This window comes from Pleurodeles waltl, chromosome 5 (assembly GCF_031143425.1).
Source record: "Pleurodeles waltl isolate 20211129_DDA chromosome 5, aPleWal1.hap1.20221129, whole genome shotgun sequence".
Classification (NCBI taxonomy): domain Eukaryota; kingdom Metazoa; phylum Chordata; class Amphibia; order Caudata; family Salamandridae; genus Pleurodeles; species Pleurodeles waltl.
The window spans coordinates 1,631,483,960-1,631,497,289 of record NC_090444.1 but is presented as its reverse complement, the minus strand read 5'-3'; the positions used below and the strand labels follow the sequence as shown (position 1 = coordinate 1,631,497,289).

Sequence of the window (13,330 nt, the reverse complement as noted above, 5' to 3'; positions counted from 1 at the left end):
GAGTTCTGAAGAAGATCAGGAACAACTGATCCCAAGTAATTATAGTGGTTCCAAATTGGGCCAGAAGAGAATGGTACTGCGAACTTCTTGGCATGAGCATCTGTCCCCTGCTAAGATCAGCACTTTTGGAGGCTCTTCTGTCTCAGCAGCAGGACAGTGTTCTGCACCCGAACCTGCACTATTTACACGTCCATACATGGAGCTTGAGGAGCACGCAGTTGACTGCATTTGATCTACCATCTGAGTCTCTGGATGTCATTCTTGCTGCCAGTCATCAGTCTGTGAAGTTCAATTAGCCGGGCACTGGAACACATTTGTGGCCTGGTGTGGAGCCTTAAAGCCAGACCCTTTACAAGGCAAGCTTTCAGATATTTCATTGTTTGTTTTGACTTTGGTCCAGCAAGGTCTTGCAGTGCTCACTATTAATGAGTATTTGTCAGCTCTTTCTGTCTTATTGTGTTCGCTGGGCCAACCGTCCTTGTTTATTCACATGCTTTGATGTGGGTAATTAGAGGTTTGACACATGTTTCCTCCTAAACTATTTTTGATGCCACAGTGGAACCCTAACTTTGTCTTAATGTTCACCATGTGGCCGCCCTTTGGACCGATGAGCAGCTGCTCACTTTCTCTTCTGACCTTAAAGACTGTCTTCCTCCTCACAATGACTTCTGGTCATCACATGACTGAGTTCCAGGCTTTATCAGTACAACCACACTACCCCACATGTTTTTTCCAGACAAACTGGTGCTGAGGGCTCTGGTGACCTTGCCAAAAGTCATGACTTGTATCTATGTTGGGCAGTCCATCACACCCCCAACATTCTTTGCCCCTCCTCACCTCTTGAAATAGGAGAAGATGCGTCATCGGTTGCACCCCAAGAGCTTTAAGCTTTTACATCGATCTTACCAAGGACCATCTAGTGGACGATCTGCTTTTTGTGGTATTCTATGGGGTGAAAAAAGTAAAGGCTGTGCACAAAACAACTTTGCTAACCTGGATAGTGCTCTGTATCAATATCTGCTACACATTGGTCAAAAAGCAGCTTCTGAAAGGACTTCGAGCCCATTTGACTTGGACTAAGGCTGCCATCGATGTGTTGACACGCAGAGTACCTGTCCCTGGCATTTGTCATGCTGCAATATGAGTATTGGTGCATGCGTTCACAAAGCACTGCTTGCTTAACAGACAAGTCCAACAGGAGTGGCTTTTCAACCCCAACTCCTGAAGGTACTGTTTGGTTATTTTTTCTAAAGGTGAGGAATCTTTAATTAGAATAGTCAATCATAAGAAGAACAGGGTACTTGCCTTTGGTGACGCTCTGTCCTGTGGATACTCTATGTAACTGCATATTCCTCACTGTGCCCCCACCTTTGCTCTTTTGAGTGGTCTATTTTAACCATCTCAGAAGATCTGAAACTGGAGATCTGTGTGTTGGTTCCAAAATTTGTTTTGTGGCACTGTTCCAAGGGTTTGAAAGGAGTCAAGCAAGAAACTGACATTGGTGCACAGGTGTGACGCTTATATGCGACTCCTCTGCATCACTTCTGGGGCAGACTGAAACCTATGAGTTGTATGGTGCCACCTTGTGGCACCTGGGAGCTCTTATATGTAAAATTTACAGATCCAGTCTGGTGTCTGAGGAATAGTCTAGAGGTGAGGAATCTGCGGTCAGATAGAAGATCCACCATAAATAGCATTGTCAAAGGCAAATAACATGTTCTTTGGGCAGCCTTTGGAACTCCAGGATGTTGACAGGTACCAAATGTGAGTTCTGATGTCACAGAAACAACTTGCAAGTGGTATGAGAAGGAAAAGAACTGTAGCAAATAGTTCTGCAATTAAATTTAAAAACAATATTTCTTTGAGACTTCTTTGATAACTGGTACCAAAGAGAGATGTTAATCTTTACTCAAGTTCTTAATGATGCTCACTGTTTGCAGTCATTCATCTATGGATTCCAGCTAGATCTTGGAGAGTAGATAGTTGTGGTGTTGACCTGTGCTCAAGGAGAATCTGGATATTTTCCACATTCTCCAAGAATGAAAAGTCATAATGCTGGATTAAAAATGGAAAGAGAGGCTATCATTGAAAGGAAGCCTGATAGGGCCGAACCAGTATGGACTATTAATGCATTCAATGTCTACCACAACTGTGTGTGTACTCATGAGGCTTCCACTGTTCTTGGTTATCAGTGGAACCAATCTGCACCTGACTGAAGAGGTTCAACTATGCTGATCCCGGTCTTGGGTAGCTTGTGTTCGGTTCAGCGAGAACCTGGCTTGGTAGTTTAGGCTGGCATGTTCTACTGGAGAGGTCCAAGGCTGATTGATTGCTTTGGCCTAATCGAGATGCCATAGTGGGCAAAAGAACGATGGGTTGAAATGCTACCCAAGCGATTGCCAGTGGTTTGATTATTTTCAAGCATTCCACCCGTCACTTTTTGTTTGTTTGATGTCAGTGGGAAGAACGTTCCATTATCTTTCCTGCCAGATCCATTCCATAGAAAACAACAAACCTAATATGATGAAGTTGTGTGTTAACAAATCTGAATAGGAAATATGTAAGTGAAGCATAAAGCAAAAAGTACATTAATAGAAGTAGCCAACATTCTGGTGTGATTCTAAGCGTTCTCCAGGTGAGGGCATTTTGAGGAATTTACACAGCTCATTGGAGGGATCAGCTTCCTAGGTGTTTTTTCACAGTATTGATCAACATATACAGATACATAAGCCTGTAGGGATTATGTAACATCACCTATCAGTGATGCAAAAGACAAGCAAGATGCAAGGGGATCGTTATGATGGATATTTCTATTGCAGATTCCTCACCTCTTTGAAAAATTATCCACGCGTGAGACTGGTCCAGAAAATGTTTCCCATACCTCTCTCTCTCAATGATGAGGGTGTGTTGGCTTCATTCCAGTATCAGAAATGATGTCATTGGTTCTCAGTGACTAGAAAGCACCTCCACTGTCGATATGTCATCAGTTCCATTTATTCTGCACTTTCGACATGGTCTGGAACTCTTCACAGTGATTATTCTCTCACAAAAATGTTTTCTTTAGTGCACCAGCGAGCATGTCATCTCTCTAAATGCTCAGGTTTCAAATGCTGTAAATACTGTGGGAGTCAGGTGTCAGTTATTGACCTCCATGAGGTTTCCCTCTGATGTCTAAGCTCAGGTCACTAGATTTAGGTCTGCGAGTCACACCAGAGTGTGCATCGAAAACCAATAAAGAGAGGAAAGCTAAATTCTTTATGGTCCAAGCCAACAATAACAGGAGGGACAGATGCAGGTCAAGGCCTTCATCAAGGTCGAAGTCACCAGGGTCTTCGATGTTGATATCTAAGAGGTAATATATTAAGAGGTGAGACAGTTGCTGGAAGAAAAGGAGAGGTCATTCTTTGAGGAGTTCTGTTCCAAGCTTATCTCCCATGCTTCTCTTCAGAGATGAAGCTGTTTGAAATCAAAATAACTATGGAGCTGACACCACCGGTGGAGGCCCTGGCACCACACTGATTCCAGCAACTGGCACGCAGCTCACCCTCGACTTACGGGTGGCCAGTTTGCATCTGACGCCATACGTGTTTGAGGTGGGTGTTCAGGTGGTGATGCTCCCCTCTGGAGCACCTTCTGCCTCTATGGGTCCACGCGGGTTGTCCTGCGGACTGCCACTGGTAGCTGTTCGCAGCCTTCATATCACTGGCACCATTGGTACCTTCCATGGCACCAGCACCTACCCAGGCCAGGCCTTCATTGCACCTGACATCCTCGACGCCAGTCCCGGTCGTACCTCCCATGCAGTCAGCATCGATTCACACATATAGGAGCTGATTCCTTCAGTTTCACAGCTTTCTCAGCCCATTCAGAGGTCAAGGATAGAGGAACAGTGCCTCATAGAAGAATCAAGGAGAAAAACTATTCCTTGTATGACCTCTTTGGTGCGGAGTCAGGTCAGGATGACAATGGAGACCCCCAGGAAATCCCAAAGGATTTTCAAGAGGTAGTGGAGGTCACTGTGCTCAGGGGTAGCCTTCTACTTTACCACCAATAGGTATGCAGCAGAAACATTGGGCTTATCTTTGCCCACAGTGGGAAGTAGGGCCAATATTTTAACTGAGCTTCTGCAACTTGTTCCCTATTTGGCTGAACACCTTCCCTTAATGAGGCCCTTCTGGGCCCTCTTCTTGCCACCTGGTCTAAACCCTCATCTATTTTTGTCACCAATAGAACGATAGCCAGGAGATACCAACCAGCACACGATGATCCCCAATTTCGTCTGGACAACTCTCCCCTGAAACGTGGTCATTCAGTCCTTTTTCTCCTCTAAATTTTCAGCGGACACTCTCCTCTGGCCACAGGGATTCAAAAGGGCTTGAGGCATGGTCCAAGAAAAATTGTGCTGCTGGTAGTCTAGCCCGTTAATGCCACATATCTCCCAAGCAGGTACATTCGTGCTTCTTGGGACATGGCCAGCGTCATTGCACTCAGATTGCCTGATGAACTTCAGCTGCACTTTGTAGACTTTGTATGTGATGGCTATGCGGCTTTGAGGATCTCGATAGTGCAAAGTTAGTTACCAGAGCTTTAAGAACATCAGTGGTGGGCCACAGACACATCTGACTGCAAACATCTGGATTTTCAAATGATGTCCTGTCCACCCTTATGGATCCTCTGTTGGATTGCTCCAAACTCCTCGGAGAAAAGGTTGACTCCATCTTGGAGCATTTCAAGAGCAGCTTGGGGTCTGCTTTATCCCTGGGGCTGCACCCTCAGAAGAGAGAGAGACAGGGATTTTGAACATTTCATAAGTTTGGGAGAAGTTTTAATTCCCACCAGCAGCCCTGGCTCAGACACAAGCCCAAACCCATTTTTGTGCATCAGTACAGGGGCAACAGGAGGGGAAAAGTTGTATCCGTTCTCAGCCCAATATCACCTCTTTTTCTTCTGTCTCTTTCTCCTCCCTGACCACCGGAGTGAAGCAACTCGAGTTAGCTCTTGAAGGGGCACTCGACCAGTGTGACGGCTATTGTCCTCTTTTTAACAGGCCAGAAAGGCCATAATGTTGGACCAGTGGGGCTTATTGATTGTAAAAAAAAATGAGTATTCCCTCCCCTTTCACCAGTACCCTCCCCAGATCTATCCTCATTCAGATATTTCACAGGACCACCTTCCTTTTCTGCAGCAAGTGGTGGTAGCCTTGCTTCATAAAGGAGCTGTGGTACTTTCTTTAGCCAAAGAATGACAGTGGACTCCATACAGCCCTGGACTTCAGGGTGTTGAATATTTTCCTTTGAAAGGAGAAGTTCAAGAAGCTGTTCCTCGCGTAGATTCTTTGGGCAGTGGAACTGGGAGACTGGATAGTGTCATCACTCAATCTGCATGCTATGTATTTCCACCTACCAATCTTGAGGACCCACAGAAATTGCTTGTGATTATTTGTGGGCTCGACTCACTACCAGTTTGTGGTCCTTTCCTTTTGCCTAACTTCAGGACCGTGAGTCTTTACAAAGATGAAGACAGTGGTGGCCACCTATCTGAAAATGTCGAGAATGTCAATTTTCCCCTACCTAGACGACTGGCTCCTGAAAGCCAGGGTTCTGGAAATTATATGATTTCTTCTCCAGTTGGCAGTATTGTACAGCCTAGGTTTTCCCATTAATGTGCCCACATCTCATCTGGAGCCCTTCCAGCATCTTGTGTTCTTAGAGGCGGTGCTGGACACCCCCTTGTTGCAGGCATTTTTCCACCTACATAGAGAATATGGGACATACATAACCTATTGCCGCATTTTCAGTAAGGTGCTTGTGTTTTAGTCCCTTTTGTCTTATGCCTGCTCAGTCTGCTATCTTCTTGTGTCTTCCTGGTCACACATTCCCTCTGGCACATCAGGGTCATTGGTGCCTCCACAGGCAGTAGTTCCAACACTGGGAGATCTATTGAACTCTGTAACAATTTACAAGGATCTGCACCACAGCTTGCCTCATGGGGTTTGGAGGCGAACCTAGTGTAAGGGATGGCATTTCAAACCCCTCCGGCCATAGCCACGGTAGTAACAGCTGCTTCCACTCTAGGATGAGGAACTCATGTGGAGGAACAGGAGAAAGGAACTGGAGGTCAGAGGCCTCTGTAAACCAGCAGACCGGAAGCAGCATATAAATCTATAAATCTGCGAGAATGGAGATCCATTTGTCTAGCGTTGAAGGCATATCTGCCTTCCCTTCAAAGTTAGTCATCCAGATTTGGACATGCAATATGACCATAATCTGGCCTTACTAGCAAAGGGAAGTAGAGTCAGCCTCTTTTTCAGGAGTCTTCTGACAGGAAGTGTGGATCACAGCAAATCAGCTTGCCAGCTCTCTGAATAGCTCGGCCGACTATCTTATCACTTTGCTGATCATGAGTAGCCTCGACGCCTAGAGGTTGTGAAGCATGTGGCCTGCCTTATGTGGATCTTTTTGCCATTCATTCCATTTCTCATTGCCTGACATTCTGTTCCCTCCAGTACCCAAAGCAAGGTGCTGTGGGGATGCTCTTTGGTTGAAGTGGAGTTTTCCTCTTCACTACACATTCCTCACATACCCTTGCTTTTTCAAGTACTTAGGAAGATCAGCCAAGACCGGGCCCAAGTTAACCTTGTAGCATCAGATTGGCCAAGAAGGGTGTGGTATGGAGACCTTCTATACCCTTTTTTGTTCCCCACTTCATCTTCCTCAGAGGATGGACTTTCTTTCCTAATGGGAAAGTCACATCCTCCATTTGAATATTCAGACCCTGCACCTCCATGCATGGCGATTAAGTGGGTGTCTGTTTTACAGCTGCCTGAAGATGCAGTGGGTGTCATCTTGTCTGCAGAAATGGACCCTTCCGTGAGGTAGAAGATTTTTGTTGCTGAGTGCATATGCCACCAGCCTGAACCCTTGAAATTTCGCTCATCAGACATCTTCAAGTTTGCACTTTCTTTGGCCCAATAAGGATGCACTGAAGATAGAGTGAATGAATATATTATGACCTTGCCAACCTTCCCCTGCCTCCCTGAGCAGCCGTCCCTTTTCAAATCCTCTACTGTACTGAGTATTTGAAAGGTCTAACCAAACTTTGCCCTCCCATTCCCTTTAATATGTCTCAGTGGGATTTAAATTTGGTACTTACCTTTTTAATTGGGTCTCTGTTCGAGCCCCTTCATAGTTGTTCTTTACTCTTGTGACCCTTAGAATCATTTTTCTTGTTGCCATTCCATCTGCCAGACAAGTCAGTGAGCTGCATGCGCTGTCAAGCCTCTCTTTGCTTCTTTCTTGCCTGACAAGCTGCTGCTTAGAACCAAAGTTCCTTTCCTTCCAAAGTTAGTGACTCCCTTTCATCTGAGTCAGTCAGTCATGTTCCCTTGTCTGTGTTGTAGGATTTTCTATTGTGACTACATATCTGATAGAGACCTTTAGTTGCAGATTCCTTACCTTAGAATTTACCCCCAAGCGTCAGACTCGATCCGGAGATTTTTTCTTCGAGCAATACCCTTGCGCGTCAGTAGGTGGCGTCTGTCGACGCCACGGGATTCGTTGGCATCGTAGTCACCGTGATGATCCGGAGAGAGCTACCCTTGGCCACTTTTGGACCGACTTCGTTGGCATAAATTTGTGGCATGGTGTTCCAACAAATCTGTTGAACCCCTCTCTGCTCCTTCTCCTGAGGTTCTTTTGTTCATTCTCTCTTTAACCCAGCAGTGCTCTACTTTGGGCACCCTTAAAGGTTGTTTATCGGCTATTTCAGCCTTTTTTTTAGGTTGCCTGATCAGCCTTCACTCTTTAAGTCTCCTCTTGTTAGTCATTTTATTAAGGGTCTCACTCATTTGTTGCCTCCCACTCCGTTTATCGTGTCTCAGTGGGACCTCAATCTTGTACTTACTTAATCAATGTGCACTCACTTTGAGCCGATGCACAATTGTCCCTTACGGCTTCTTACTTTCAAAACTGTTTTTCTTGTTGCCATCACTTCTGCTCGCAGAGTCGGTGAGCTTGAGACTTTCTTCTAAGCCTCCATTTTTGTCTGTGCACCCTGACAAAGTGGTGTTATACACTAAGGCCTCCTTCCTTCCCAGAGTAGTTACACTTTTTCATGTATGGCAGTCCATCACCTTGCCTACTTTTTATGCACCTCCACATCCTTCTCATGAGGAGGAGAGACTCCACCGCCTGGATCCAAAAGGTGCGTTGGTGTTCTATCTCAATCATACTAAAGATTTCCTGGTGGACGATCAACTCTTTGTCGGATATGTGGGTACGAAGAAAGGGAAGATGGTGCAAAAACGTACCATCTCTTGATGGGTGCTTCTTTGCATTAATATGTGCTACGCTTTGGCTAAGATAGCCAGGAGATACCAACCAGCACACGATGATCCCCATCTTGTGCGCTCATTCCACCAAAGCAACTGCTGCTTCCACTGCATTAGCATGCGGAGTTCCTGTCCTGGATATCTGCCAGGCAGCTACGTGGGCATCCTTGCACACGTTTCTAAACATTACTGCCTGGACAGTCAGGTCCATCGGGATGGCTACTTTGGTAGTTCGGTCCGGCAGGACTTTCTAGTATGATCTTGGTTTGTAGCCCACCTCCGAGGATGGCATTGCTTGTGTATCTATTCTAAGGTAAGGAATCTGCAACTAGAAGTCTCTATCAGACGGCACCTACTGACGTGCAAGGGTATTGCTCAAAGAAAAAATCTCCGGATCCAGTCTGATGCCTGGGGGGAAATTCTAAGGTAAGGAATCTGCAACTAGAAAATGTCTCTACCAGATATATAGTTACCGAAGGTAAGTGACTTGTACATCAGGATGTTCATTCCTGGGGTGCTATTGCTTAGAAATCTGTTGAAGAAGTGAGAAGTCCACAGGCAGAAGAATTCATCAGAAGATAAAGTTACATACCTTCCCCAACCATAATCTTGGTGGATACTTGTTTTACCTGCAGATTCCTTACTGATTCCAACAACCTCCCAGTTTTGATGGATAATTAAGAGCCACCATAAAAAGATTCAGCTTCTTATCCTCTTACACTACCGTTCTCTACAAGATGCCATGCTGGTTCTGCTTCTTCAATAGCTTGGAACAAATAAGTGGAGGCTGGCATCGTCTGGTTAGTGGTGGCCCTTTGTAGTCACATGACATTGCTTCTGGCACCAGAATGAAGCTGGTGCCCTCTGCCCTCAAGAGAGAATTAAAGGAGAGGTTTTCTGGATCGTCTGACAGGTGGAGGAATATTCAAACGGCGAGGAATCTGGAGGTTGATGGAGTATCCACCAGAAGCATTGTCATCACAGGTAAGTAACTTTTTCTTATGGTTGCATATCTATATACATACCACAAAAGTACTGTTAAACAAGGCTTTGTGTTTCTTCTGTACGCTTCTAAACCATATCTGTAGGACTAACCCTCTTTGATTCCAACTAAAGAAAAGTATTTTTCAGTTGTATAATTTGTTTATTTTTTTAAATCTCTGAAGCTACCATTTTCTTGTATGAATCTTAAAAATCTTGCAAATGATCTCAATATTATAGAGTACACTTGTCTCCTCTAGAAATGTGTATATTTGAGCATCTTGATTTGCGCTTCGTGTCATTTTTGTGTGTTCATTTCAAATACTTAACCACCCAGACACCTAGAGAAAGACCTAGATGTCCATGGAGTAAAATGTCCAGCTCTGTCTTGCTCCCCGAGGTTTCGAATTTATAGTGTTTGTCTTATGGTCTTGTATTCTTATTAGTGGAGTTTTTAAATTCAGTCTAGACAATGTTTTTATACGAATGCATTGTAGTAAACAGTATTACGTCATTTACTGCCTTAATGTAGGTAGAGTTCTGGTTGTAACAACCTGGTTTGCTCTCATAGTTCCCTGTAAACACCCTCTGCATACATTGAAAATAATTGGGGATATTGCTCCTGTTCACTCCGATACCAGAGTGAACGTGAGGGGGTAGCACACAAATACTTACATTTCGATTTCTCAGAGTGTACGTGGAGACAGTTATCCTTTTTGGCCAAGCAAGGAAGCTTGATTGCACTGTACAGCTGATGCACGCGAACCCCTGTCACAGAGCACTGTAATTGAAGTAAGCGCTTTCTTTGCATATTTCACCCACAGCTTATCCACCGTGGAAATAGAAGAGCGGGCTCGAATCCTCTGTCTCTTTGAGACCCTGAAAAGCAACCCAGTCGCCTTTTACGAACACATGGCAAAGTATGTCTACCCCAGCATTGAAAGCCACGACCTCCAGAGGATGCTGTACTTCTACACCCTCCTGGAGAGCTGCGGGTGCGCCCACCTGGTGAAGAAGGCCATCACGCCCGACACGCACATCAAGCTGCTGAAGAAACTCAAGGCCGTGGCACCAGGTACCGCCGCGCGCCCGCCTTGGGATGAGTCTGATAAATAGATACGAAGGAATCAATCTTGCAAGCACTGACAAGGTCACGCTGTGCAGCCTGTTACCACTGCCACCGCTCTCTAGGCCCAGCAGACATAGCTAGTGTGTAGAATGCTCCCGCCCAGGTTTCTCATCTCTTGAAAGAAGGTTTAACCTTGCCTCAGGATCAATATGAAGATGTCAAGCTCATCTCTCTCAAGTGGGATGAAATGCTAAGAGATTTAGTTAAATATGTGCATGCATAGGTCTGTTGTAGGGCAGTCAGCTCCATGTAGTGTAACCTTGTCAGCTACCGTAGCGAAGTGAAAGAATATGCAGTTGCAGCGCGAATGACTTCTTTGTCCTTGAATGAGAACATTGTTTTCAGTATCCGTACAGTATCAGACCATATAATACCAAATCACCAAACCCAAGTCAGTAAATAAGAGACAGCTGCTGAATGCATGATGGTTCAATGTGCTTAAGTTACGATAATAGCCCTATGAGTCATCTATGCTTACATTTTATGTAGTACAGACCAATCATCAGGGAGTAGTAGTGGAGAAACGCTTAGCAGGAGCATCTCGAAAAAGAGCTACTGTTCATGTGAGTTTAATTGGGAAGTATTACAGAAATTAACTGTGAGAACTGGGTAGGAATTTGTAATTGGAACAGTATTACTGATCACTGAGCTCAGTATTTTTTTTACATTTTGATATTACACATATTTAGGAATGTGTAGCAAAGCATTATAAAGTGACTTCACAGTTATTGGTTTATTCTGACAGAGACTTCGAGCCGCAGACTCCTCACCTTTTGAATATTTCCCAGGCGTCAGACTCGACCTGGAAACGTTTTCGTAGTACCTCTGCGCACAAGAAGGTGGCACTGCATGGTGCCACACTGACACCATTCTGCTCCTGAAATGAAGTGCGGGACCTAACAAAGCACCACTCTGCGCGCTGATGTCAGTTCCTTTAGCGCCTCTCGATGCAGATCCCAGAGCTTCTCTCATCTCTTAGAGACTACTTTTTGTCAGCTGTTCTTCACATTTTCCAAGTGTGCAAGGTATGTTGTCACCTAAAACAAAAGGGTTTAAGCCCTGTAAGGATGTCACAGAGCGATGTCTGTGACAGATCCCCACCAGGTTTGCCTGTGGTGTCTGCGGTCGGGCCATGACTGTCAGACCTCTGGGGACCGTGCATCGATGAGCCCAAAGACCATTAGGGAAAACAAGGCAAAACTTTACATTGCCAAACACTAGAAGACAGTACTTGGACCACTCCAACTTGAAGGCTCACTCCTGGTCCCATTCTTGGAGTGGACGGAGCAGTGGCGTAACGACACTGGAAGGGGACCCCCTGCACAGAACATGGAAGGGGCCCCCCTCCGGACTCACTCAAGGCAGGTGCTGTGATGAGGGGGGCCCTGGGACAGAGCTTTTCTCAAGGCCAGGCTTTGTTGCACTCCAAATCCTCAAGTAAGCATAGGAAATATAGGAAGTGAAGGCAGAGTTCAGCTCCATGGCGCCAGTACCGCTCTCCTAACAAAGCATATGAGTGGCACCAGTGACTGCATTCCCACTCCTGAAGTCGTTCAGCTTCGGAGTAGAGTGTGCAGCTAGTTCCAGTACAACCTTTTGGGGACTTGAGTCATGCCACAACAAATTGAAGAGCGTTGCTCAGCCGTGCACCAGCGGTTCGGTTATTTAAAGATTTCCTCTGGTGCCCCACAAAACCGGGAGGCCTCCGGCCTGGATTACCGCTGGCAGGTCCAGCCTTGGAGTCACCTGGACCTTCTGTGTCAGTTCTGCTCTCAGCTCCACTACTAATGCCACCCTTAGCCAATCCAGGCCTGGGGACGTTGACTCTGACTTTGCCACTGGAAGAGGTAGCCCCAGTTGTCCTTTTGACTCAACACCAGTCTGAATTCAACTGACGTCCCAACCAAAGCCAACAGTTTTCTGCTCTTGCTTTGCCACGAGGGCCTGTATTATGATAAGGGTGCATGTTCAAACAGGTGCGCTGTGCACAAACAGGGAAAGAGTGCCCTCCTACGGTGAATGTGCTGCCCTAGGGGCAGCACATTTATGTGAAATACAGAGCATCTGCTTCAAAGACACTGCGTGCTTAACAGTGCAGGTGGCAGCCCACCTAAACTTTCAAAAGGGATAGAGATCCCCTTGCAGGCAGGTGCAGTGAGTGAGTGACTACACCTGCCTTCATGGCGATGTCTGGGGAGGTCCATGGGATCACTTTCGCCCCATTGACAGTGTGCCACTATTTTATGTTGCATTTACAGTAAGCCTCCTGACAGCTTCTTTGCACCTACATCTGTAATAGGGCGCAGGGGCAAAGGTAAAGAGATTCCCTCATTCGCATGAGATCACGTCCACGTGCAAGTGAGGGAACACCCTCTTGAGATAGCACTGGTGCTAAATGTGTCTGAGTGCTATCTGTATTACAGAAGGGCCGCACAAGTGTCGACAGCTCTGCAATACCAAAGTGCCCCGGGGGCACACAAAGCGGGTGCACATGCCCCTAGCACCCCCCGAGGACGAACTATAATACGACCCCAGGTAGGCAACACTTCTTAAAATTTGTTTTTGGGCACAGACTCCGACAATGATCCTGATCAGGGTGATGAGTTTGCTCAGACCTGTGCTGGTGACAATTGGTAGGAGAGCTTGCAAGATGCTAGTAGGCTAGACAACTCTCCGGAGTCCACCATTTTTTCCCCTCCTGGCCCAGCCATGGAAGAATCTTCATCCTACCCTGTAGTCATGCGTACAGCGTCTGAGGTCCTTGGCCTTCAGCTTCCCACTATGAAGGTGAAAACCAACATCCTGACGGAAGTCCTACAGCCCAGCCAGACTGCTTCTAACTCTCTTCTTCTTTTTAACAAGGCCTTGACAGATATCCTAGTAGGGACTTG

The 13,330-nt window shown here is 45.9% G+C and overlaps 1 protein-coding gene across 2 annotated transcripts in view; it reads left to right on the top strand.

The window, feature by feature from the left end:
- NBAS (NBAS subunit of NRZ tethering complex) overlaps nucleotides 1-13,330 on the top strand; it is a 1,762,396-nt gene that overhangs the window by 1,096,975 nt on the left and 652,091 nt on the right. For both annotated transcript variants that reach the window (XM_069235962.1, XM_069235961.1), the window contains exon 43: nucleotides 10,135-10,385. In XM_069235962.1, the coding sequence (XP_069092063.1) occupies nucleotides 10,135-10,385 (251 nt within the window). The remainder of the gene's footprint in view (nucleotides 1-10,134; nucleotides 10,386-13,330) is intronic.